Below are 22,908 nucleotides of genomic sequence, written 5' to 3' on the forward strand. Positions count from 1 at the left end.
AACAAGAGTGAAGGCCAGCAGCAAGAGTGAAGGCCAGCAACTAGAGTGAGGGCTAGCAACAATATTGAGGGCCAGCAACAAGAGTGAGGGGCAGCAACAAGACTGAGGGTTAGCAACAAGAGTGAGGCCAGCAGCAAGAGTGAGGCCAGCAACAAGAGTGAGGGCCAGCAACAAAAGTGAGGGCCAGCAACAAAAGTGAGGGCCAGCAATAAGAGTGAGGGCTAGCAAAAAGAGTGAGACCAGAAACAAGCGTGAGGCCAGCAACACGAGTGAGGCAACCGTTCCGGAAACAAGTGCCACCTCTGCAGAACCTCGTAGTAACTGTATTTTTCCCTAGACTCCTTCATCACCCTGCTATAGTCTCCCAGAAGGAATTTCCAGGCGTAGTCTTGAACTTGTGTGTGAAGACGGTCTGTCCACCAATGTTTCAAAGCGTTTGAGGTGGGTAGATAGTAGAGCGGGTCTAACATTGTGGCTTATAGGTCAGCTATTGTCCTTTGAAGTTTTTCCATGTGTGAAGATAGTGGACGATTGGTGATTTAGGGAGTGGAGGAACTACGGTGCCTATCTGGGCTTTAAGTCTGTGTATCAACTGCTGCTAGACCACTATTGGTTGCTGGAGGTCTATAATCTCTTGTCGCTTTACTGTGGTGGCTGGCTTCTACGGGGAGTGGAGGGGGTCGCGTGTATGTAAAATATTATAATAAAATAAAATAAAACTTACCAAACTCGGTAACGTCCACGCTCTTATTATTATTATTATTATTATGTGTTCTTATATAGCGCTCAACTTACCCTTGGGCATCTTGGTGCTTGCCTTGGGAACCCATCCTGGTTTTTCCCTGTGAGATAACCCGTACTGGGCATCCCCAAGGTGAAAGCCAGGCATCCCGCCGCGGGGGGGCCGTTGTGGAGATTAAGCAAGCTATTGCCCAGAGTTGCAGCGTGGGACCCATGATTAGAATAGGCACTGAGGCGAGAATATCCAGTCCGCGGAATTTATAGCCCGAGACCCTGCCGCGACGGGAATCGAACCCTGGTCCCGGACCAGTGCTCTGCATCGAGGTCTGCCGCTCTAACCATTGAGCCACACTTCTCCTCTGGATCTCTTCTTTCGCTTACAGAGGAACCGGATGCTGGAACTTCCTTGGCCAATCCTGGTGCTGTTCTCACCAGCATGAGAACGGTGCTAGGATTGGTGGGAGCGGCCTCACTTGGCGCTCCACTGCGCTCTGGAGGGTTTGGCTTGCTCTAACCCAGCTGTCGTATGACAGCTGGGTTAGAATTGTTTGAAGGGTGTATATGTGGCTGGCCGTCGCAAGACAGCTGGCCTAAAAGACATGCTCACTTTAAGCAGTTGAATTCTAGCCCACCCTTCTCCCTGCTGCTGTCACTTAGCAGTGGCCCGCCCCGTCCTGACGTTCGGGACAAGGGATGAAAAATAAAATGGTAATTAATTACCATTTTATTTTTCATCTCTGGGGTTTTAGGGGGATTTTTGAGTGGGGCTATGCTCCCATGCTCAAACGGGGGGGTCACCCCTGTCTTTGAAGCTTTGAGCGTTTTCCATGAGTTCAATGTGATTTATGTTACATCTTTTACGTTGCGACCAGCTGATCTCAGGCCCCCCAATTTAGATAGCGGCTTTGTGCCATATAGGGGCCTTTAAATAGAAATGATCATGAAGGTGTCACAATTTGTGGGCACTATTCCAGGCATCAACAGAAGTAGTTATGATAGTGTTAGATAGTGCCGGATAGGACATGTAATAAGATATTAAGTCTGTGTGCATATTCAGGATCTGCCATTCGATACGGACCTACGTAGACTTCGACCTGTGTGTCCGCAGCATATAAATTGAGTGTGCCAACTGATGTGCCAGCCTGTACATCTCAATGTGTGGTAGGCGTAGACTGCCCTTTGATGTGGCTGCATACAGTTTGGATTTTGCTAGTCTAGATTTTTTGCTGCCCCATAAAAAGCAAAAGATTTCCTTCTTAATGGCCTTTTGTAGGAGTTTCTTGTATGGGAGATGTAGCATACCAAGTATTTAAACCTAAGCGCTATTTTTATTTTGATTATGTGGATTTTTCCCCCAGTGAGAGGTTTAGCCATGACCATTTTTGGGCAGCCATATGAAAGGCAGATCACCCACTGGTTTCTATGTAGTGGTGGGTGTTATTCAAGTGAAATGTATATCCCTAGTCAATTTATACAAAACGTTCTAAATCTCTAAATATCCATGCCTATCTAGTGCAAATTAATTCCAAGAAACTAAGTGTAATAATCAAAGTGGCAAATGGTTACATAAATTTAAAAACATATATTTATTAAACTATTAAAATACATTTGATGGTACAAATTAATCTATCATTCCTTATCTTGTGTATACAGTTATACATACATCAACATTTTTGTATATATTTTATAAAAACAATCACATATATAAAAACAAAATTTCTTTGTGGCAGACAAGGTAAATCTTTTCGATGCGCGTCTGACGCAAACTGCGTCTTCGTCAGGAAAAAAAGCCACACGTTGACCTAGAATATAAGATGAGAGTTACACTAAAGTTTATGAGTAGATTGACCTTCACCTTCACCCAAGTGAGCTTACTTGTTAGTAGAAGTGATTCAGAATTCCAGATTTGAATAAGGAAATAGGATAAGGAGGAAGAATAAAATTGTTTATATTAAATGATAGGGATATTAGATTTTTCATCTCATTTTACTATGAGTGATAGAGTGTTCTAAAGGGTGACCTTAACATTTTGATAATATAATTATTCTCCATTAACTCAATCATTATTGCTTACTTCATTTTTTTGCTTTCTTTGTACTTTAAGCAGAAATACATAAGTATTTTTCTTTCATGTATGCACCAGCATCTCTTATATAGTATCCAATGCTGTAAAGATATCAGAAAAGATGTTTTATTCAAGAAATTAGTTCCAATCTTACATACTATTCTTATCCTATATATATATTAAGGAGACTGAACCCGTATCGTTACTTACAATTATATCAAGAGATGATGTTGTTATATTCGTTTAATCTAGTTTCATACAGTGATTTATATCAAGAGTCTTCGTGATGTAATGTCCAAGTCTGTTATACTAAAATATAAAGCCAAACATTACATTGTTTGATTCTATTACGGGTAAGAGTATTGTTTATCGTCCTCGCATCTTATTATTTCATACATTGAATTTTTACCTGTATGTATATAATCAGTCCTTTAGTTTATAGATCCTTCGTAATGTAGCCGGTTTATAAAAGAGGGTTTTAAAATGATGATAGCCTATTTGGCATAGCTGCAAAAAAGGGCAACAGATATCAGTGCTTTATATCTCTACCTAAAATCTCAGCATCAAAACATTCTACTTACTTAACCTTTTAGTGTTTAGTCAAGTCTTATTATGTCTGGTAACTATGCCCAATCAATATAATTTCGTCGTTATATATGAATTACTGGCTCATTAAGTATTTTGAGACTGACAAAGTTCTCTATACTGGGGACTTAGTTTAACCGACTATGGACATGTCTGAAGAACTATTTTTAGTTCAGCATGAATTCCCAACTCATTTGTTATTCTGACATTTCTACTTTTCTTTATACTATAATGCTCTTATTTAAAATAAACATTCTGTTGGCTGTAATTTACCTTAATTATTTCCCATTGATATCGGTACCGACGGCGTCTCAGCATCCTGCCCGGTCGTTTCGAAATATTTTTAGAGGAGATCGGGCTTAAGCTTTTAAGGTTATTTAAATACTTTCAACCCGCGAGTGTTTTCTGTCCTGGTCCTGTATTGGATGTATTAAGTCACATGCCAGGGGTGTTAGCGTGACCTTCCTCTCAGCTAACGTGAAATGTCTATCACAGACCGTGATAGGACATATCTAGTCACGTGCTAGGAGCCTAGTGATGGGCTTTCTCCTCTCCTATTGCTAAATCTAATCACCTGCGACGGGCTTCAAAAAGAGCTATCTTAAACAGACGGTAATTGGATATTTCTGGCCACATACCTGGAGGCTCAAAGCGTGTCCCCTCCCACCAAAACACTGAAGCGTTCCGGCGAACCAGCGGCCACAATGTTTTGAGATTTCTCCTCAACCCAGAAACACTAGACTGCACACTCACTTCAATGTAGTGTCTACACTTCCTGTATTTGCAGTTTCTATGTCTAAAATTCTAGAGTTAATTTCTCACTTTCTATCTATTATTATAAGGAAAACTCTCAAATATAATTCCTATTATAGCATACACCATATCTCTGGAGATGTCAATATTTTTGTTTTTTACCCTTAGGGTATTTGTATATAATTCTATTAGTTAATAGTTTACTCCTTACTTTCCTATTTAATTAACAATGTTTATGTGAATCTATATATAAGGAATGTATTAATCCAGGTATATAAATGCCTATATCTTATATTTTTAGATCACGATTCTATTGTCTATACTCTCTATATATCAATAGGTCTAAATCGCATTCTCCCACGGTAAATCATTGTTAAGCCCACAGACTGCTGTATTAAGAGAGAATAAACCTCCCTTATTTTGCGGGTTCTAGTACTTTCATTCTCTCCTGCAAGTTAGATTTTTTCTAGTATTCTCCATTGCATTTCTTCTGGTTTGTGTTGTAACTCTAGATAATGTTTTGCTAGAGGTGCAGTGATTTTCGCTGTACGAATTGCTGAACGATGTTCTGTAAGTCTAGTATTGATTGCTCTTGAAGTCTCTCCTACATACCCTAAACCGCAAGGGCATACAATTAAATAGACGACATTCTGTGTCTTGCAATTCCACATCTGTTGTGCACGAATTGTGTAACCATTACATTTTAAGGTCTCTCCTTCCATGACAGAGTCACAGGATTTACATGCTAAGCATTTGAATGTTCCCTTTAAGGGTTGACTACCATCAATAGTTTTCTGAACAAAGGTATTCACCTTAGTGAAACGTGAATGTACTACAATATCTTTGATGGCTTGGCTTCACACTTCATCCAGTTTATCTTGTAGCCTGAAAAGGTTACAAAAGCCTCTATGCACTTCACCAGAGCCGTGAATGAGTTGTTGTGATGGGGAATGGTCACGAGAATGTCATGAGCGTAGTAAAACGCTTTGACTTCCCCGGCAGTAGTGTGCACTCCTTTCATTTGTTCATCTCGAAGAATCACAAGTGCTAGCAGTCCTAAGGCCAGAAGGAACAGCAGGGGTGATAGGGGGCAACACTGCCTAGTACGATAGAATCTGTTTCAGTAGTATCAGTATTGAGTGTGGGTATGGTGGCAGAGTACTGTAGTATTGTGTGCAAATTGCTGGAGGTCTTCACCAGTTATGGAGCATGTCATCTGAAGGATAGCAATATTTTTACAAATAGCTTATAGGTGAAAATAGCACAGATGAAACTACATGCCATCATTTCCAGTATATAATACAATACAAACACCATTTTGGGTAACTTTACTTCCAGTCCTACTGTGTAAAAAGCCTTGGATCCTCTTGCAGTTGTTTTCCAACTGATGCGCAGAAGGACCAATTGAAGCATGAACACACACACTGAATGTAGGTCAACAAAGAACTCCTGAGACATGAAAAGATATTTTAGACAGTTGTTAAGAACACCACCTATCAAAGCCATCTAACATGTATTAGCATATCTCATATCAGGCACATACCACTATAGCTACATACTAGTTTTTAATATCTCCTGGATCAGACTTCCTATGGTGGCCATACTCGGTCTCCAAGCATGCTACATAATTTAACATTTCATTTAACAAGCAAGAAACTTGCCAATTCCAGGATCCTCCCTCCATAAAAAGCAAAGACCTTCTGTACTCAAAACACCAAAAATACTCTCAATTTGCTATCTTCAAGATGTGCTCCAGAAATAAACAGATCCAGTCCCCACCATCTTCCCCTGGCTCGTCGGCCTTATAGCCACTCTGACGCCCCCCTAACGTAAACTACCATCTTCTGTTGGGGGATAGGCTCCCATTTTTTCCAGGAATTGAGAAGTGATCATGACCTATTGCTTGGTTGTCCACTGATCTACAAGTGCTGCACCGTACTGTTGGATGACATTTACTGGACCACCTTCCTTCCACCAAGATTTTCTCTCTTGCTCACACCTTGATTATTGAGACAGACGTTCTTGCCCTGCTGAAGAAAGGGGTCATAAAGGCCGTACCTCTATAAGGGAAGGGCATAGGACTCTACTCTGTTTACTACTTGACTCCAAGAAGAATGATGCTCTGAGACCCATTTTCGACCTCTGCCTTTTGAACCTGTAGAGCAAGATCCTGCTAGCTCATAATGCGGGGTATTGTCTGTCATCCCAGAAATTCCAGGACAACTACTTTCATTTTGCAATCCTTCTCATTCACAGTCATTACTTGGGGCTCACCATAGACTCACAAAACAGTTTCCTTGGCACCTGTTTTACCTGATAACCACACCATGTTTTCACAAAAGTATTTTCAGTAGTGGTGGCTTCACTATGGAGTTCAGAAGTCCCTACATTTCTGTACTTGGATGACTGGCTGGCGAAAGTTGAGTCTGTAGCTCTGTTCAAGGAGCATCTTCAGCACACCATGCTCTGCCTCCTCAGAGCTTTATGATATGTGCCAGAAATTTCTTGTTACTGCCACACAGTGCCTGCTCTTTATAGGGAATGTTGGACACAACCTGCATGAAGTCCAGACCACCACCTCAGAAGATTGTGGAGATGATTCCAATGTTGTTGCCTCAGTCTAAGATCCTTCTCTAGTATCTCATTCTCCTGCTGGGCCTAATGGTCCCAGGCATTCTATTGGTGCCACATGCCAGATGGCAGAAAAGAGTACTTCAGGAAACAGTGGCTTCGATACCAAGCAAACCTCTTGGCTTGGGTGTGACTCTTCTAGTGAGCCCTTACTGATCTGCACTGATAGATGTGTCCCTCTAACCTACAGATGACTTGCTCCTTCAGCACTGCACAGATGCAGGCTTCCATAGTCACAAGTGCTCTCTCGCTAGGTTGGGTTGCCCATCTGGGAAATATGATGCTGCGTCTGAGTAATGACTGCACATAAACATGCTGGAGTGGTAGGTGGCTATGGAGGCCTTCTTCCCCTTCAATCTCAGGGAGAGCAAATCAATCAGATTCTATCCATAAAAATCATAATGGTGTTGTTGGAAAGGTTACAGGGTGGTGGGGGTCATGGAACCTGTGAAGGCAGGCAATTGCCCAGTGGTGGCACACTTTGCAGACTCACCCTCAGTGTTAGTTCAGATGATCTGAGTCACCTCTCCTTGAAGAACCTTGAGTGGGAGTTACTCCCTGAAGTGATGGATATGATCTTCTCCAGATTTGTATGACGGTATATTGCTATGTTGGTACATGAATCTTTGCACCCCAGCACAGAACAAGAGGCATCTCAAGTTGTGTGTGGGAACATTTTCCTATGTATGGTTTCCTGGGGAATATCTTCCGGTTTAGTTGCATTTCCACTAATTCTACTTCTGTCAGAGGTCCTGCAGAAGTTATTGGAAGATCAAGCACAGCTAATTCTGATAGGCTCAGACAGAGTGAGGAGAATCTAGTAGGCCAATTTATTGGCAACAGACAGAGAGGTGAGAGCAACACAAAGAGCGCATGGTGATTTGGTTGGGGAAGCACACGAGGGAGAGAGCAACAAAACACGTGCACTTGCATAGAGTGCTTATAGAAAAAGAAAAATTAGGTTCCTGAATGTAAGAAGTGGAGGATACAAGTCATCCAATCAAAACGTTGATAAATAAGCTTTACTCTAAGAAGAGGAAGGAAAGCCATCAAATATGAAGCAAGCAAATGAGATTGACAAGAAACCTAACAAATGATACGCAATAAGCTCTTCTAAAGCCCACTGTAAATATTGGTTCTATTCACAATAGCTAAAAACGGTCTGTGGGCAAGACTTAAAAATATACATTACTGTTAACATATCAATCTGAAGGACCTTTTCTCACTTTGGATCATCTATTTACCAACCATCATACAGCATAAACATCAACAGCTGTTATATGACATTCCAACTACCTCAGTGTAAAAAAGTTTAAAAAGCAAGGCAGCTGACCTTTTCCATCTTTGGACCCAGGATCTGGAACAGTATACCCGCATCCATCAGGACCTATTGCTGCTCCAATTTAGGAAAGAGTTAAAGATGCACCTGTATAAAGAACACTACAGTGCAGTAAGATTTCACAAAACAGAACCTCCTTTATCACTCTTAGACTTTATGCTTGTCTTTGAAACTATACAGCGCTCAGCTGCCTTTTGACTCTGATCTTGCGGTAGAAATACCAAATATATGCATACCACATACGTACATGAGGCTTGGGGTTTCCATATGTAGTTCCGTGAAGGTGATACATGTTTTTGTTTGTGTGCTGAACGTTTTGATAGGTTGGCAGTTAAGTGACACCAACACTGGAGTGATGGGATCAAATATCTTTGTTCTGGAGATGAGTTGAGCAGCAGAGGGTAAGACTGCTTTTATGAATGCAAAATCGTTTTTGGGAGGTAGGTGAATATGAAATTACTGTACTCAGCCAACCATATTACCATGGCTTGGACTAGTTCTTCAAATCAGCTTTTGACAGGAAATTTTGATGTTCCCAACAATTTGGAGATGATGGTTGGCTCCTTTAGCAAGGGCAACTATGTGAAAGAACAGGTTGAGTTTTGAGTCTAGGGTAATGTTTAAGGACTTAGCGGAAGAGATGTGATGCCCATTTTGCTCCACTATTCTGTCTATTCGGGTGCAAGTTCACAGATTAGTTAGCAACAAGAAACTTGTTTAGTTTTAGCTTCATCCATTCATCCATTGCTTCATCCATAGCTTCGTAGTTCTATTGATTTATCCATTGCAGGCTGGTTTCCACCCAGCCCACAGTACAGAATCAGTGATACTTTCTGTCCTTGATGATCTACTATGGGAGTTGAATTCAGGATATATGTCCGCTACTTCTCCTAGATCCATCAGTCACCTTGATACTGTTGACCAAGTGATTCTGCAGAATCGTCTGAAGGGGACCGGTTTATCAGGTCAGGCTCTGGGTTAGAGATTCTCCTCCTTAGGAGGCCACACAGAGGAAGTGCAGTCTGGCCTGTTCTCTTCCTCTATGACTCATGTGTTCTGTGTTGTCCACCAGGACTCAGTATTATCCTCTGAAGTTGATTTGGAACTGGATGGACACTAACTCCTTGAAGGTAAACACTGATAAGACTGAGGTGACTATTTTCAATCAGAAGACTGATCTTTGGGCCAACACCAATTGGCCCTCTCCTGTCCCAGCGGCCTCTGCCGAGAGTCTGGGTGTCCTGGTAGATAATCAATGGTCCATGATTCCCCAGATCAAGGCAGTCATAGCAAAGTGCTTTGGACTTTTGAAATCAATTGGAAAAGTCACTCCTCTTTTGTCACCTGAGCCTTTGAAATTGACTATTGTGGCAGTAATTGTGTCCCACTTGGACTATGCAAACTCCCTTTATTGGATCTTCCTGCAACTTCTTTACACCACCTACAAATCATTCAAAATACAGCAATGAGGATAATCAGTAAAATGCGTAGATGTGGACATATTTCTCCTGCCTTATTGAAGTTTCTAAGAAGAGGAAGGAAAGCCATCAAATATGAAGCAAGCAAATGAGATTGACAAGAAGCCTAACAAATGATATGCAATAAGCTCTTCTAAAGCCCACTGTAAATATTGGTTCTATTCACAATAGTTCTTTGACAACAGACAGCTAAAAACGGTCTGTGGGCAAGACTTAAAAATATACATTACTGTTAACATATCAATCTGACGGACCTTTTCTCTCTTTGGATCATCTATTTCCCAACCATCATACAGCATAGACATCAACAGCTGTTATATGACATTCCATGTGGACATTTGTTGGAAGGGTATTCCAGATCTTTTTAGCATTGCCAGGGAAAGTATGTTTCATGGTACAACTTTTTGACATTTGGGAAGGCCAATTCATGCAGAAGCCTTGCCTTAGTTTTTTGCTCATCTTCATGCTTTAAGATAGTTTCTAAGCCAGCATTAGTTTCAGGGTTTCACAAGTAGCAGGGCAACTACCTCAGTGTAAAAAAGTTTAAAAAGCAAGGCAGCTGAACTTTTCCATCTTTGGACCCAGGATCTGCAACAGTATACCCGCATCCATCAGGACCTATTGCTGCTCCAATTTAGGAAAGAGTTAAAGATGCACCTGTATAAAGAACACTACAGTGCAGTAAGATTTCACAAAACAGAACCTCCTTTATCACTCTTAGACTTTATGCTTGTCTTTGAAACTATACAGCGCTCAGCTGCCTTTTGACTCTGATCTTGCGGTAGAAATACCAAATATATGCATACCACATGCGTACATGAGGCTTGGGGTTTCCATATGTAGTTCCGTGAAGGTGATACATGTTTTTGTTTGTGTGCTGAACGTTTTGATAGGTTGGCAGTTAAGTGACACCAACACTGGAGTGATGGGATCAAATATCTTTGTTCTGGAGATGAGTTGAGCAGCAGAGGGTAAGACTGCTTTTATGGATGTAAAATCGTTTTTGGGAGGTAGGTGAATATGAAATTACTGTACTCAGCCAACCATATTACCATGGCTTGGACTAGTTCTTCAAATCAGCTTTTGACAGGAAATTTTGATGTTCCTAATAATTTGGAGATGATGGTTGGCTCCTTTAGCAAGGGCAACTATGTGAGAGAACAAGTTGAGTTTTGAGTCTAGGGTAATGTTTAACGACTTAGCGGAAGAGATGACCTTTTGTGTGATGCCCATTTTGCTCCACTATTCTGTCTATTCGGGTGCAAGTTCACAGATTAGTTAGCAACAAGAAACTTGTTTAGTTTTAGCTTCATCCATTCATCCATTGCTTCATCCATAGCTTCGTAGTTCCATTGATTTATCCATTGCAGGCTGGTTTCCACCCAGCCCACAGTACAGAATCAGTGATGCTTTCTGCCCTTGATGATCTACTATGGAAGTTGAATTCAGGATATATGTCCGCTACTTCTCCTAGATCCATCAGTCACCTTGATACTGTTGATCAAGTGATTCTGCAGAATCGTCTGAAGGGGACCGGTTTATCAGGTCAGGGTCTGGGTTAGAGATTCTCCTCCTTAGGCGGCCACACAGAGGAAGTGCAGTCTGGCCTGTTCTCTTCCTCTATGACTCATGTGTTCTGTGTTGTCCACCAGGACTCAGTATTATCCTCTGAAGTTGATTTGGAACTAACTCCTTGAAGGTAAACACTGATAAGACTGAGGTGACTATTTTCAATCAGAAGACTGATCTTTGGGCCAACACCAATTGGCCCTCTCCTGTCCCAGCGGCCTCTGCCGAGAGTCTGGGTGTCCTGGTAGACAATCAATGGTCCATGATTCCCCAGATCAAGGCAGTCATAGCAAAGTGCTTTGGACTTTTGAAATCAATTGGAAAAGTCACTCCTCTTTTGTCACCTGAGCCTTTGAAATTGACTATTGTGGCAGTAATTGTGTCCCACTTGGACTATGCAAACTCCCTTTATTGGATCTTCCTGCAACTTCTTTACACCACCTACAAATCATTCAAAATAGAGCAATGAGGATAATCAGTAAAATGCGTAGATGTGCACATATTTCTCCTGGCTTATGGAAGTTTCTCTGGCTCCCAGTCAAACAGAGAACTGCTTTTAAAATGGATTGTATTTTTTGCAAATCTATTCATGACCAGGCTCAAGCCTATGTAGCAAACCTATGTAGCAAGCAGAATATGTTCCTAACCGAGCTCTCAGATTCTCTCTTGCCAACCAGTTGAGGATCCCTCAATTCAAGAGACAGATGACAGAGAGCAGTAGGCAGGAGTTTCTCTGTCCCGGCCCCCATCCTATGGAACTTTATTCCTTCCTCGGTCTGGCTGGAACATAACTCCCTGGAGTCCAGGAAGCTTTGGAAGGCCTGACTGTGGAAGCAAGCATTTAATTAGCCTGAGACCTCGCTCCTTTCCCTCCTGGTTGTCACAGCGCCAAGGAACCCCTTGGCTGTACGTGCGCTCTATAAGTTTCCCTAACATAACATCTTTGTCATGCAAGTCTGCATTTCAGATAGGTGTATGATTTCAGTCAGCGGGCTATGTGGGAAATCCATTTGTAAGTAAATCTTGGTATCAGTATATGGTTTACACAAGCATACTATTATTTTTATTATTTAAGAGTTTTATATAGTTCTAGCAAGACTCAGGGTATCAGAGCGCTTCACAGCTCACACACTCAGTTTACACAAAATAAAAGTAAAATCAGAACAGCTGATTTGAGTTCAGTCAAATCATTGTTGGGGCTCAGAAGGAGAAAAGTAGCTCGGGCGAGGTTTAAAGAGCGCATGGGATGAAGAGCCTGTCCATGTTGGGCAATTGATGATCCCCAAGTTGAGGTGTCTGTTGAGGAGGAGATCCTTTAGCTGTCTCTTAAAGCTCAAGAGAAGGAGGGGTTTGTCCTGATGTGTGTTGGTATGGAGTTCCAGCTTTTTGGTGCATTGCTCGAGAAAGAGCATGCCAGAGTTTCTTGTTTATTGACTTTGAGTGGAATGAGGAGTAGGGTGTTTGAGCTTCTTAGGTTTCTCATCTGACCTGCTTTTTTGAGTTTTGAGGCAAACTAGGCAAGTTTTTCCGTGTGGAGGGCTTTGTGAGTGAGAAGCTGCATCGGACTTCCATTGGGAGCCAAGCAGTTCTTTAAGGAGGGGGGCGATGTGGTCATAGTTTTTGAATCCTGTGACTATTCTGGCTGCTGCATTGAGAGTGGTTCTGAGGGGAGCAAGGTGGGTGTCAGCAGCTCCTGTTATGGTGGCATTCCCGTAGTCTAATCTAGACAGCACTAGAGCTTGCGTGGCGGACTTGTGCTCATTGAGTCGTAGGTAGGGTTTGATTTTGTTTAGCAGTTTCAGGTTGTAAAAAGCACTCTTCTCATTGTTCTTGATGTGATTTTTCAGGGACATTTTAGGGTCCAGTGTGATTCCTAGAGATTTGACGAAGCTAGCTAGGGTTAGATTGCAGTTAAGAGCGTCTATGGAGTTTATCCAATCTTGCATTTTGGATGACACTTCTGATTTTGATATGAGGAGAATTTTGGTCTTGTCTTGTTTGAGTTTTAGGTGGTTACGAGATATCCAGTGCTGGACTTCTTTGCGGGTGGAGTTTAGTCAGTGTATGTTTTCTAGTGAGGATATTTCCATGTATAGCTGGATGTTGTCTGCGTATAGATGGACGGGGATGTTTGTGTCATTGAGGATGATGGTGAGGGGTTCCATCTAGATATTAAAGAGAGTGGGCGAGAGGACAGAGACTTGCGGGACACCCCGGCTTATTGCCGTTGTCTCAGAGGTTTGGTTGCTTATTTTTATTTGTTGAGAGCTGTTTTGTAGGAAGGATGTGAACCAAAGTAGCACCACCCCCTCCACACCAATCTTTTTTTGGAGGGAGGCTAGAAGGAGTTTGTGGTTGACAGTGTCGAAGGTCGCTGATAAGTCAAGGAGAATGAGCAGGCAACAACGGTCTGTATCCAGGGATTTGTGAAAGTCATCTACTATGCTCAAAATAGCTGTTTCCGTGCTACATCCTTTCCTGAACCCAGATTGGTTAGAGTTGAGGAGATTGTTGTGTTCGATGTGTTTGTTGAGTTGTGAGAGAACCCATCGCTATAGAGTTTTGGCTAGGAAAGGGAGATTGGAAACATGGCGGAAGTTGTTTAGGTCATTTGGGTCTGCTTCCATTTTATTCTAGTAGAGGGGTGACTTGTCCGAGTGTTAGACGGTCCTGCATCACTCCAGTTGTCAGCAAGCTGTTTATAATTTTATTCCAAAGTGGGGTTATTGCATGGTTGAGTTTTGTGGCCAGGGAGGCTGGTAGGGCATCAACTAGGTGGGGGGAAGGTTTGGATGTAGCCAGCAGAGCCGATATGTCCCTCTCCGAAAGTGGGTAGAATACCTTCCAGTTACCATGAGCTGTGTGGGGCCTTTGGGGTCTGTTACATCCTTTGTCATCTAGAGGTGTAGTGGATAAAAGTGTGGACAGGGGGTGTGGGTTGTTAACTTTCTTCCTAGGAGGGGGGATCTCTTTAGAGGACTGGTTGGGATCGTCAAGGGAGAGCTCAATTTTCGTGATTTTATTGTTGAAGAACTTGGCGAATTTTTCACACCTTTCTGAGGGTTTTTTGGTGCTGGTTTGGCGGTTTGCTGTTTGATGTTGTTGAAGAGTTCTCTGGGGTGTTTTTTGCATTGTCAAGGGTGTTGTTGAAGAAGGAAGCTTTTTCGTTCGTGATGTGTTATTTATATTTTCTGCGTTCTCTCCTGAGCTAGTTCAGGTTGTTTGTGGAAGGATCCTTTCGTCCACATTACTGTTCACATATCTTGCTTTTTAAAGATAGATATCTCTTGAGTTCGTTAGACTAGGGCACATAGGTAATAAATGAACATTTGTTTTAGGATCAAATTGCTATATTCAACAGTGTTGACTGACTACTTGAGTTATTACATACACTTCTACTCATTTAAAACAACATTTTTAAAAACCCAGAACGATTTCTCAACCATAGCCATCATAGACATAACTTTGTGAATTTAGTTCCGGAATATGGCTTTTAAAAATCCTACCAAATTTAAATCATGGAAAAGCTAGATTGTTATTGGTCTAGCAAATCGATTTAATTTTCTGTCACAGAACAGCTTCCCAGTTTTTCTGAGGTTCATGTTGCATAATTGCATTTTATAGATAACACTTTATAGATACCTTGTCCTTGTCAAAAACCCATCCTTGCTTACATCCATTAAAAATGACAGTTAATAGACAATTGCCTGACACCTTTTCATAGATGAACGTTTATCTTTTTACCACTTTGTGATGTAGACTTTGGAAGGCTATGGCATGGCCCTGCAAAATGGCGAACATCACTTCATGAGGCTATTGAGCCAATTGTCCCATCCATCTGCCTAAAGTCCTGCCATTCACAATCTGGAAGTAGCAGCAACTATAGGTAGGACTGCTCTTTCTTTTCCGATACTGCAGAGCTAAAAGATTTAAATTGAGATATTGCTCCTGGAGTGTGTCGAAGTAACTCCTCAGCTGTGGCCTGAGACACGGCTGAGTGAAGAGGTCAAACGATGGGGGAGTTGCAGCGGCAACGAGAGTGCTGCACAGAACTATTGTGCCTCTCTGTTTGTGACTGAAGTGTGCCCTGTGGTGTCCTGAGGGGCAGAAACAGACCTAGTGTGACTCCCGGATCAAACACGAGGAGCCGGGCGGTGGCTGTGCAGGGCAGTCTGGCAAGGTCTTCTGATAGACCTAGGAGGGGCAGCCTTGAGACTTTATGCTAGGTCATTCAATGTGGGAAATGACAACAGGAGGTGTGCTTAGATGGGCCCTCTCCATCGACCCCCGTCCCTTTTCCTTCACACCGGCCTGCAACTTACCAACCAATGCCCGGTGAATGCAATCACCCAGGGTGGGCAAATTACAGAGTGACTGATCTTGTGCCCAAGCAGTGTGTTTCCACCCCCTTCTTCTGGACTTCACAGGCCAGTGGCTGCTTTCCCAGGACTGAAGGGGGCCCTCTGCACTCCCCTTGTGAGATCTGTACAAGGGTGGCTGTTCCTGTGGGTCAGTAAGCTCCACTGAAGATGTAGACCTGATGGTGATCGCTTTGTATGAGGCTTGTGTGGTCGGGGGTAGTTGCAGCTCTGCTTGAGGGACAAGATTGAGAAAGACTTATCTAATAACCCCAAATAAATTGATATAGTATACCGACTCTGACGTGCTACATGCATGGTGGGCATTAGGTGGTTTTCGACTTTGGCCCTTGACTTGTGATTGCTCTTGCTGCCTAGGTGGTCCAGGCAGCAGATCGGCAGGGGTATCTCCAGTCATTTGGAGGGACCCAATATCTGGGTGCTCAGTTAGACAGCGAAAGGGATGGCTTCTCGTTGACAGGACAGTGGAGAGATCAGACACACACCGATCAATCTTTTTTATTAGAGCCACAAGGCCTTCTAAGTCCCAGTCATGACTAAAGGCAAAAGCCAAGCAGCCCCCAGACCAGGAAAGCTTGATAAATCTACTAAACCACTTACCCACAGAACGCGCCAGACATTATCCTTCAAGCTTTTAATGCCACTAGATAGGTCCTTGTAGATCAGATTGGAATTGTGGGAAAGCCGTGGTGGTGCTATGCCAGGATATGCATAATATTTCTAATAGTCACAGAAGCCAAGTGATGTTTATTACAACTGGAGGACACGGTAAAGGGTCTCAAAATGCACATTTCAAAAACTAAAAGTCACTAATCACAAACTATGCTTCTGCATGGAAGACACGGAGGGACTAACCCTGTGCAATAATTTAAGACTGGTGGGTTTCCCAGAAGGAGCTAAAGGGGACAATCCAGTGGCGTTCCTTAGAAGTGTGCCTGAAAACATAATTATCAGACAATCAGCTGTCCTGCTGTTTGATTGAGTGAGCTCACCATGTGTTTGGACATCTGCCATCCACTGGAGCCATGCCCACACCATGATTGCAAGTTTCCCCAACTATAGGGATAGGGACTTGAACAGTTAGAGCATCAGCAGGAATGTTGTTTGTCTCCCACATGATCCTCATATTCCCAGATTATACTATATGAGTTCACCAGAAGAGGACCTTTTTTTAAAAATTATTTAAAAAAAATGTGCAGTCTAAACAAAAGAAAACATTATATTGGGCACCAGACGTGCACCCGCTGAACAACAAACTCAATAAGAAACAAGGCCCCCCATCCCAAAAGAGGAGGACCTTTGATCAGGTGAATCAGAAATTGCACTGGGAAGTTATGCATACTTATATTTCCAGCCAAACTGAAGGTTCAAATTTAATAACAAGACACACCTCCCTGAAAACCCAGATCAAGGAATGCCACACAAAACCCATAACATCATTATGCAGGCCTGAGTGCCTCTCAGGCTATCACGAGACCCAAGGATCGAGAACTTTGCAGCTGGCACAGACTTCTTCAGAAGTCTTTCCTACTGCCAGTGAATTCTCTAAACACAGATGCACTTGGTAGATACATCATGGTGACGGGAATGTTAGATGCGCCCTGTGGATGTTTAAAAGTGAGTATACTCCTCCCACCTTGCTGGAGCTCACACTCCATTCACTAACGCAATTGCTAGCATATTCACCGATAGGAATGATGATTATTGGTGGTGACTTTAATGCGTGATGGATGCACAACACAAGTTCTTCTGCAGCCTCCCATAAATTCACTCATCTTTCCAAGTATGCAAACCCTCTTGGGGAAACAGCCTAAACCATGCAGTCTAAACAACGCTTGGCTTAACAACGCAGGCGGAACCACAGACATCTAAACAACGCATATGACTTTAGCACACATATGCGTGGTTTAGACAGCTCTGGTTGTCAGTGCTCTAGACTCGAGCAGAGGGTCGGACTGGGCGGAGGGTTGGAGGTGAATTCCTGCCTGGACTCGGAACTTGGTGAGGGCTTGGTGAGTATGATTTTTTTTATTACTTCTGTCGGGGAACTTTTGTTAATTTTGATTTATACTTTCAATGGGGGGACAGTTTTAGTTCGGGGGATGGGGTGTTTTTTAGTTCTGGGGTGAAGGTTTTAGGGCTCAGGACAGTGGAGTTTGGGGTTGAGTTCTGGGGTGAAGGATTTAGGGCTCAGGAGCAGGGGGCCGTATCGATTTTAAGTCTAGGGGCCGGGTTTTAGGACTTAGGGCATGGAGGGGCTGGCGTATGTAGGACTGGGGTGTGCTTTTAGGATTCAGGGCGGGGGGGCTCGGGTGTTTTTAGGACTGGGGTTGTACTCAGGGCAGGTGGCTGGATTTTAGCACTTAAAGCGGGGGCTAGGGCAGAACCTTAACCACGCAATGCCTTTACCAAATATGTAATTACAACTAAATTTGTTGTAAATGCATGCGTGGTAAAGGCATGCGTGGTTAAGATGCAGTCATTGTTAAGACCGCGTTGTTCAACCATGCGTTGTTGTGGATTGTATAGTTGCAATATGCAACCACACTCTAGGCCTCACTGATGCATGGTGTAGATAGCATTTTACTGAACATCAATGCCCCCATTCCTTTCCCTCCCCACCCCTCTTTCCCATGACTACACTTCACTCATTGTCTACATTTTTGTCCCAGCCATGGTCATGTACGAGGTAAAAAATACCTGTATCCTAGCCAGGGATGTATCTGATCACTCACCCATAAAGTTAACACTACATCTTCGGCTGGAAGGTGTGAAAGGGATATGGCTTTTAAATGCTTGGTGGCTGATTCCTTTACTGACCATCTCAGAGATAAAGTCACTGAGTATTTTGACATAATACCAAATCAGTTCCATCCCCAACTGTGGTATGGGAAGCTTCCAAAACAGTAACAAGAAGCGAAGCGATGGCCTATATTAAGGGTAAGACTAGAGAAAACATAAGGAAGTAGTGAATTTGGAAGCCCATATTGCAGCTCTCAAGTGAAAGTTACTCATCACCTCTCTACCCTCCGTTCACTTGAATTGATTGTATCCACACTGAAGCAAAGGATACTAGACTCCAGCAGGGTGATTGTACTCTCAGAGTAGGGTTTATGAACTAGGTGACAAAGCATGGAAACAGCTATACTGGCTCTCCAATAAGTTACAGGCCAATATTATACGTCCTTTAGTACTGAATGAAGAAGGGCAAACAGTCACGACACCCAGGGACATCATGAACGCCTTTGCTACATATTATAAGGCACAATTTACTGTCAGAACCCCTACAGTCTCTGAAATAGAAAATTCCATTGCAGGAGATCTCCCGCACCGTGCACTAACATTGACCGATCTATTGAATTAGACCCCTCCCACCATATCAGATGAGGAAATACAGCACGTCATTACTGCCATGCCCTCTGGGGAACCCCAGGGACCAGCAGCTTCCCACTAGTGCTACATAAATAATAATCATCACCACTTATTAAGCACTTAAGGGAAATGTACAAAGAGGCCTATACATGCAATCCTTCCCCTATGATTTCCGTTCAGAGACTATTACAGTCATTCTTAAACCACACAAATCCTCTAATAAATGCTCCTCATATCACCCAATATCCCTTACAGTGGTGGGTCCTCTACTATGGCAGGGGAATGCCACCCCCCTGCCAGCCACAAAACCTGAAAAAACAATGATAAAATGGGTTTATTACCGTTTTATTTTCAAGGTTCTGAGGGCTGGGCGAGTCTTGGGGGGGCATGCAAGGGCAGTGGTGGGGGAAGTGGTTGCACTGTTGTCAGTGCACATGTCGATATGGCCGGCCCTCTTAGGCTGGCCAAATCGACATGCGCACTGAGCTCAACCCCAGCTTCGTTGCTGGGTTGGAGACAGTAAAGCACATGCTCCCAGTCTCTCTGGGAGCTCAAATTCCTAGCGCTCAGGCCAATTCTGACGCTGCTTTCAAACATGAGAGCAGCGTCACGATTGGCCACAGGGGAAGCTATGCTACAGCGAGGACACGGAAAAGAGTGTCGGGCGGCAGGCGGAAGGTACGTTTTTTTTTTTTAAATGTCCATTTGTTGTCCGTTTCCCCTCCCTCCCCCCACCTCCCTGTCGTCCATCGTCCCCCAACTCTCTCTGCCCCAACACCTCGCCCGCACACCAGCCACTACTGATCCCCTATTAACATTGTGCTCAAATGTCTCCTAAAATCCTGGCGACTAGACTTGTCAGAGTAATACGCACCCTTATACATCATGTCCAAAACAGCTTTATGTCTAATAGAAGCACAAGACGCTGTTTAAGATGGTTCAATACTATACTGGCTCGAATAAATGAAATCTATGATCAGAGTATTATAGCTTGTCATGAGTTGTAGCCGGTAGGATTTCTAGGTGAGTTGAAGATGCTTCCATACACACACAGCGATCTGCAGATCATGATTTAAAATACCTGTAATAGCCACTCAGCTTGCCATCCTTTTGAGGTCGGCAATTTGAGGACCACGATTTGAGTTATAAAAACACCTGTTATTTACAGTGCTTGGAAACTGCAGAAAAGAGGCACAAAGCGCTACCTAGCAACAAGTTATTATTTAGGTAGGACATCACCGAAGTAACTATCATTAGCATGATAAAGACACATTGGCAGTGTGTTTAACAAGGTGCACAAGAAACAAAGTTAATGCATTGTGTCTGTTCTTTTTGTGAAGGTCAGAGAGCTGCTCAGTGAAGTGGTAGAAGAAGTGATGGACGACTACTTGAAACGAGTTCCAGAAGGGATGGATCCGGACACTGCAGAGTATCCTTGGATGCCAAGTAACACTGTGAACAACTCTTGTAACTTGTCTATCTGTGTCGGTGAGGCCCAGCTGGCAGCGTAAGCCAGGTCTGCTTCATGCAAGTGTCTTCGGCTGACGGGCAGTGTTCCCAGCCTAAATCCTCTGCTCGTGTTTATTGCAATCACTGGAGCCTGTGAGGCATCAGTGCAGGCCCTGGGCTCACAGCTTCAAGTCATGTTTTAATTAGTGGACATGCACGGGGCAGATAACAGTAGGTTGAATTACTGCAGGGGTTTAGAGCCCAGGTGAATAGTTAATGACCTTTATTTTGGCTTGAAGGTTTCAGACTGTACTCACTGAGCCATGACTGGGCATGGGAAGACTCTGTGCTGTTCGGTTGCAGCAACAGATGGGAATTGGAGAGTGAAGTGTATATGTTGAAATAGATACTTTTCATTTCAGTGCAACAGGGGTGAAATTCTGGCAAATGACTTCTGCCTTAGCCTGTGATGATGCAGATTAATGTTATGGATGCTGTTGTGTGATTTGGGAACTCCTATGACATTCCATCCGCAATTGTTTCACTACCTGGTTTTCCCCCAAACTGCAGACCCTCAAAGCGACTGCAAGAAACTAGAGAGGCGTTGGCACTCTAGCAAGTGCCCCTCCGATCTTAGCTCATTCAGATCTGCCCTCAACAACTACCACCAACACCTTAGGGAGCAAGACCAAGTAGTTCTCCTGACCAGATGCCACCAAAAACTCGATTCACCCCTCCCAAGCTGTCTACGATACCGTGGCAGACTACTTCCACCAGAAGATCGCAGACATCTATAGCAACTTCGACCCCCAACCCACTGACCTCGAACACCCCGCACTTTTACCAGTGCCTCCAACACCCACCGAGTATCTGACTGGAAGCAGCTCTCAATCAAAGACATCACCATCATCATAAACTCAATCCACTCCGGCGCTCCCTCGAACCCCTGCCTGCAGCACATCTACAACCTGGGGAGAGAAGAAATCAAAATTAACCTCACAGAGATCCTCAACACTTCCATCACAACAGCAACCATCCCCGTCGCATGGAAACACACGGAGGTCAAGCCTCTCCTTGCAAAACCCTCTGACGACCCTAGAATTTTCAGGAACTATCGACCCATCTCGCTACTCCCCTTCCAGTCAAGGTCTCTGAGAAGGCCATCAACAACCAGCTCACAGAGTACCTCAAAGAGAACAACCTTCTCGATGCCTCCCAATTAGGCTTCTGGGCCCTGATCGCAGCTACGGACAACATCAGATGCCTCCTCGTCCAAAGGGAAATAGCAGCCCTCATCCTCCTTGACCTCTCGGTGGTCTTCGACACCATCTCCCTTCACACCCTCTTCACCAGACTCCACTACATGGGCATTCAGGGCAACTCTCTCAACTGGATCGTCTCCTTCCTCTCCGGCTGAACACAGAGAAACCACCTACAGCCTTTTTCCTCCGAACCCAAGAACATCATCTGCAGCCTCCCACAGCGCTCCTATCTCAGCCCCACCCTCTTCAGCACCTACATGACACCTCTAGCAGACATTCCCTGCACCCGAGAACTCAACATCATCTCATACGTCGACGACACGCAGCTCATCCTTTCCTTCACAGAAGACACCGACACCACCAGAACCAACTTCCAGAACACCTTTTCCGACGTCGCCAACTGGATGAAGGCCAACTGCCTAAGCTCAACTCGGAGAAAACAGAGGTAATCCTCTTCGAAAACAACCCCTCCCCCTGGGATGACTCCTAATGGCCCAACGCACTCGGTCCTGCCCCCTCCAACCACACACGCAACCTCAGAATCATCCTGAACAGCATGCTTCCACACCCTCCCGCATGCTCCGCAAGATCTTCCGATGGATTCCCATATCCACCAGGAAAACAGTCACCCATGCTGTCATCTCCAGCTGCCTCGAATATGGCAATGCACTCTACACTGGAACCACCACGCATCTACTCAGCCGTCTCCAGACCATCCAGAACACTGCAGCAAGCCTCATCCTCAACCTTCCCAAGAGAACCAGCACCACCTCCCACCACCGAGCGCTCCACTGGCTCCCCGTATAGAAAAGATGTCTCTTCAAGCTCCTGACTCACACCTACAAACCCCTCCACTACTCTGGGCTCACCTACATCAACAATCGCCTGAAGTTCCATTGTCCCACCAGGAAACTCTGCTCCGCCTCCCTTGCCTGGCCCACATCCCCCACTTCTACTGGAACCGCTACGGAGGTCGTTCCTTCTCCTACCTCACCGCAAAGTCCTGGAACGACCTCTCCCTTCACCTACGCACCTGCCCCTCACTTGAAGAATTCAGGAAGAGACTCAAGACGTGGCTCTTCGGCCAAGGATATAAGAACTTAGCGCCAAGAGACCTCCTGGGGTGACAAGTGCACGCTTTACAAAAACCCTTTGATTGACCTACCTGTATCACCAAGAGGCAATTTTTTGTATAGATGAATATATTTTAAAACATCAGGAAACAGTGCTCTAACCAGAGACTCCTCTTAAGCCCGATGACATCACTGTTGGTAACCTCACACAT

At 43.9% G+C, this 22,908-nt stretch overlaps 1 protein-coding gene across 3 annotated transcripts in view; it reads left to right on the forward strand.

Annotated features, from left to right (window-relative positions):
- The window catches only part of LOC146862804 (uncharacterized), a 377,330-nt gene that overhangs the window by 158,546 nt on the left and 195,876 nt on the right, over positions 1–22,908 (forward strand). For all 3 annotated transcript variants that reach the window (XM_085643300.1, XM_085643302.1, XM_085643301.1), the window contains exon 8: positions 20,253–20,341. In XM_085643300.1, the coding sequence (XP_085499426.1) occupies positions 20,253–20,341 (89 nt within the window). The remainder of the gene's footprint in view (positions 1–20,252; positions 20,342–22,908) is intronic.

This window comes from Triturus cristatus, chromosome 2_2, assembly GCF_964204655.1.
Source record: "Triturus cristatus chromosome 2_2, aTriCri1.1, whole genome shotgun sequence".
Classification (NCBI taxonomy): Eukaryota; Metazoa; Chordata; class Amphibia; order Caudata; family Salamandridae; genus Triturus; species Triturus cristatus.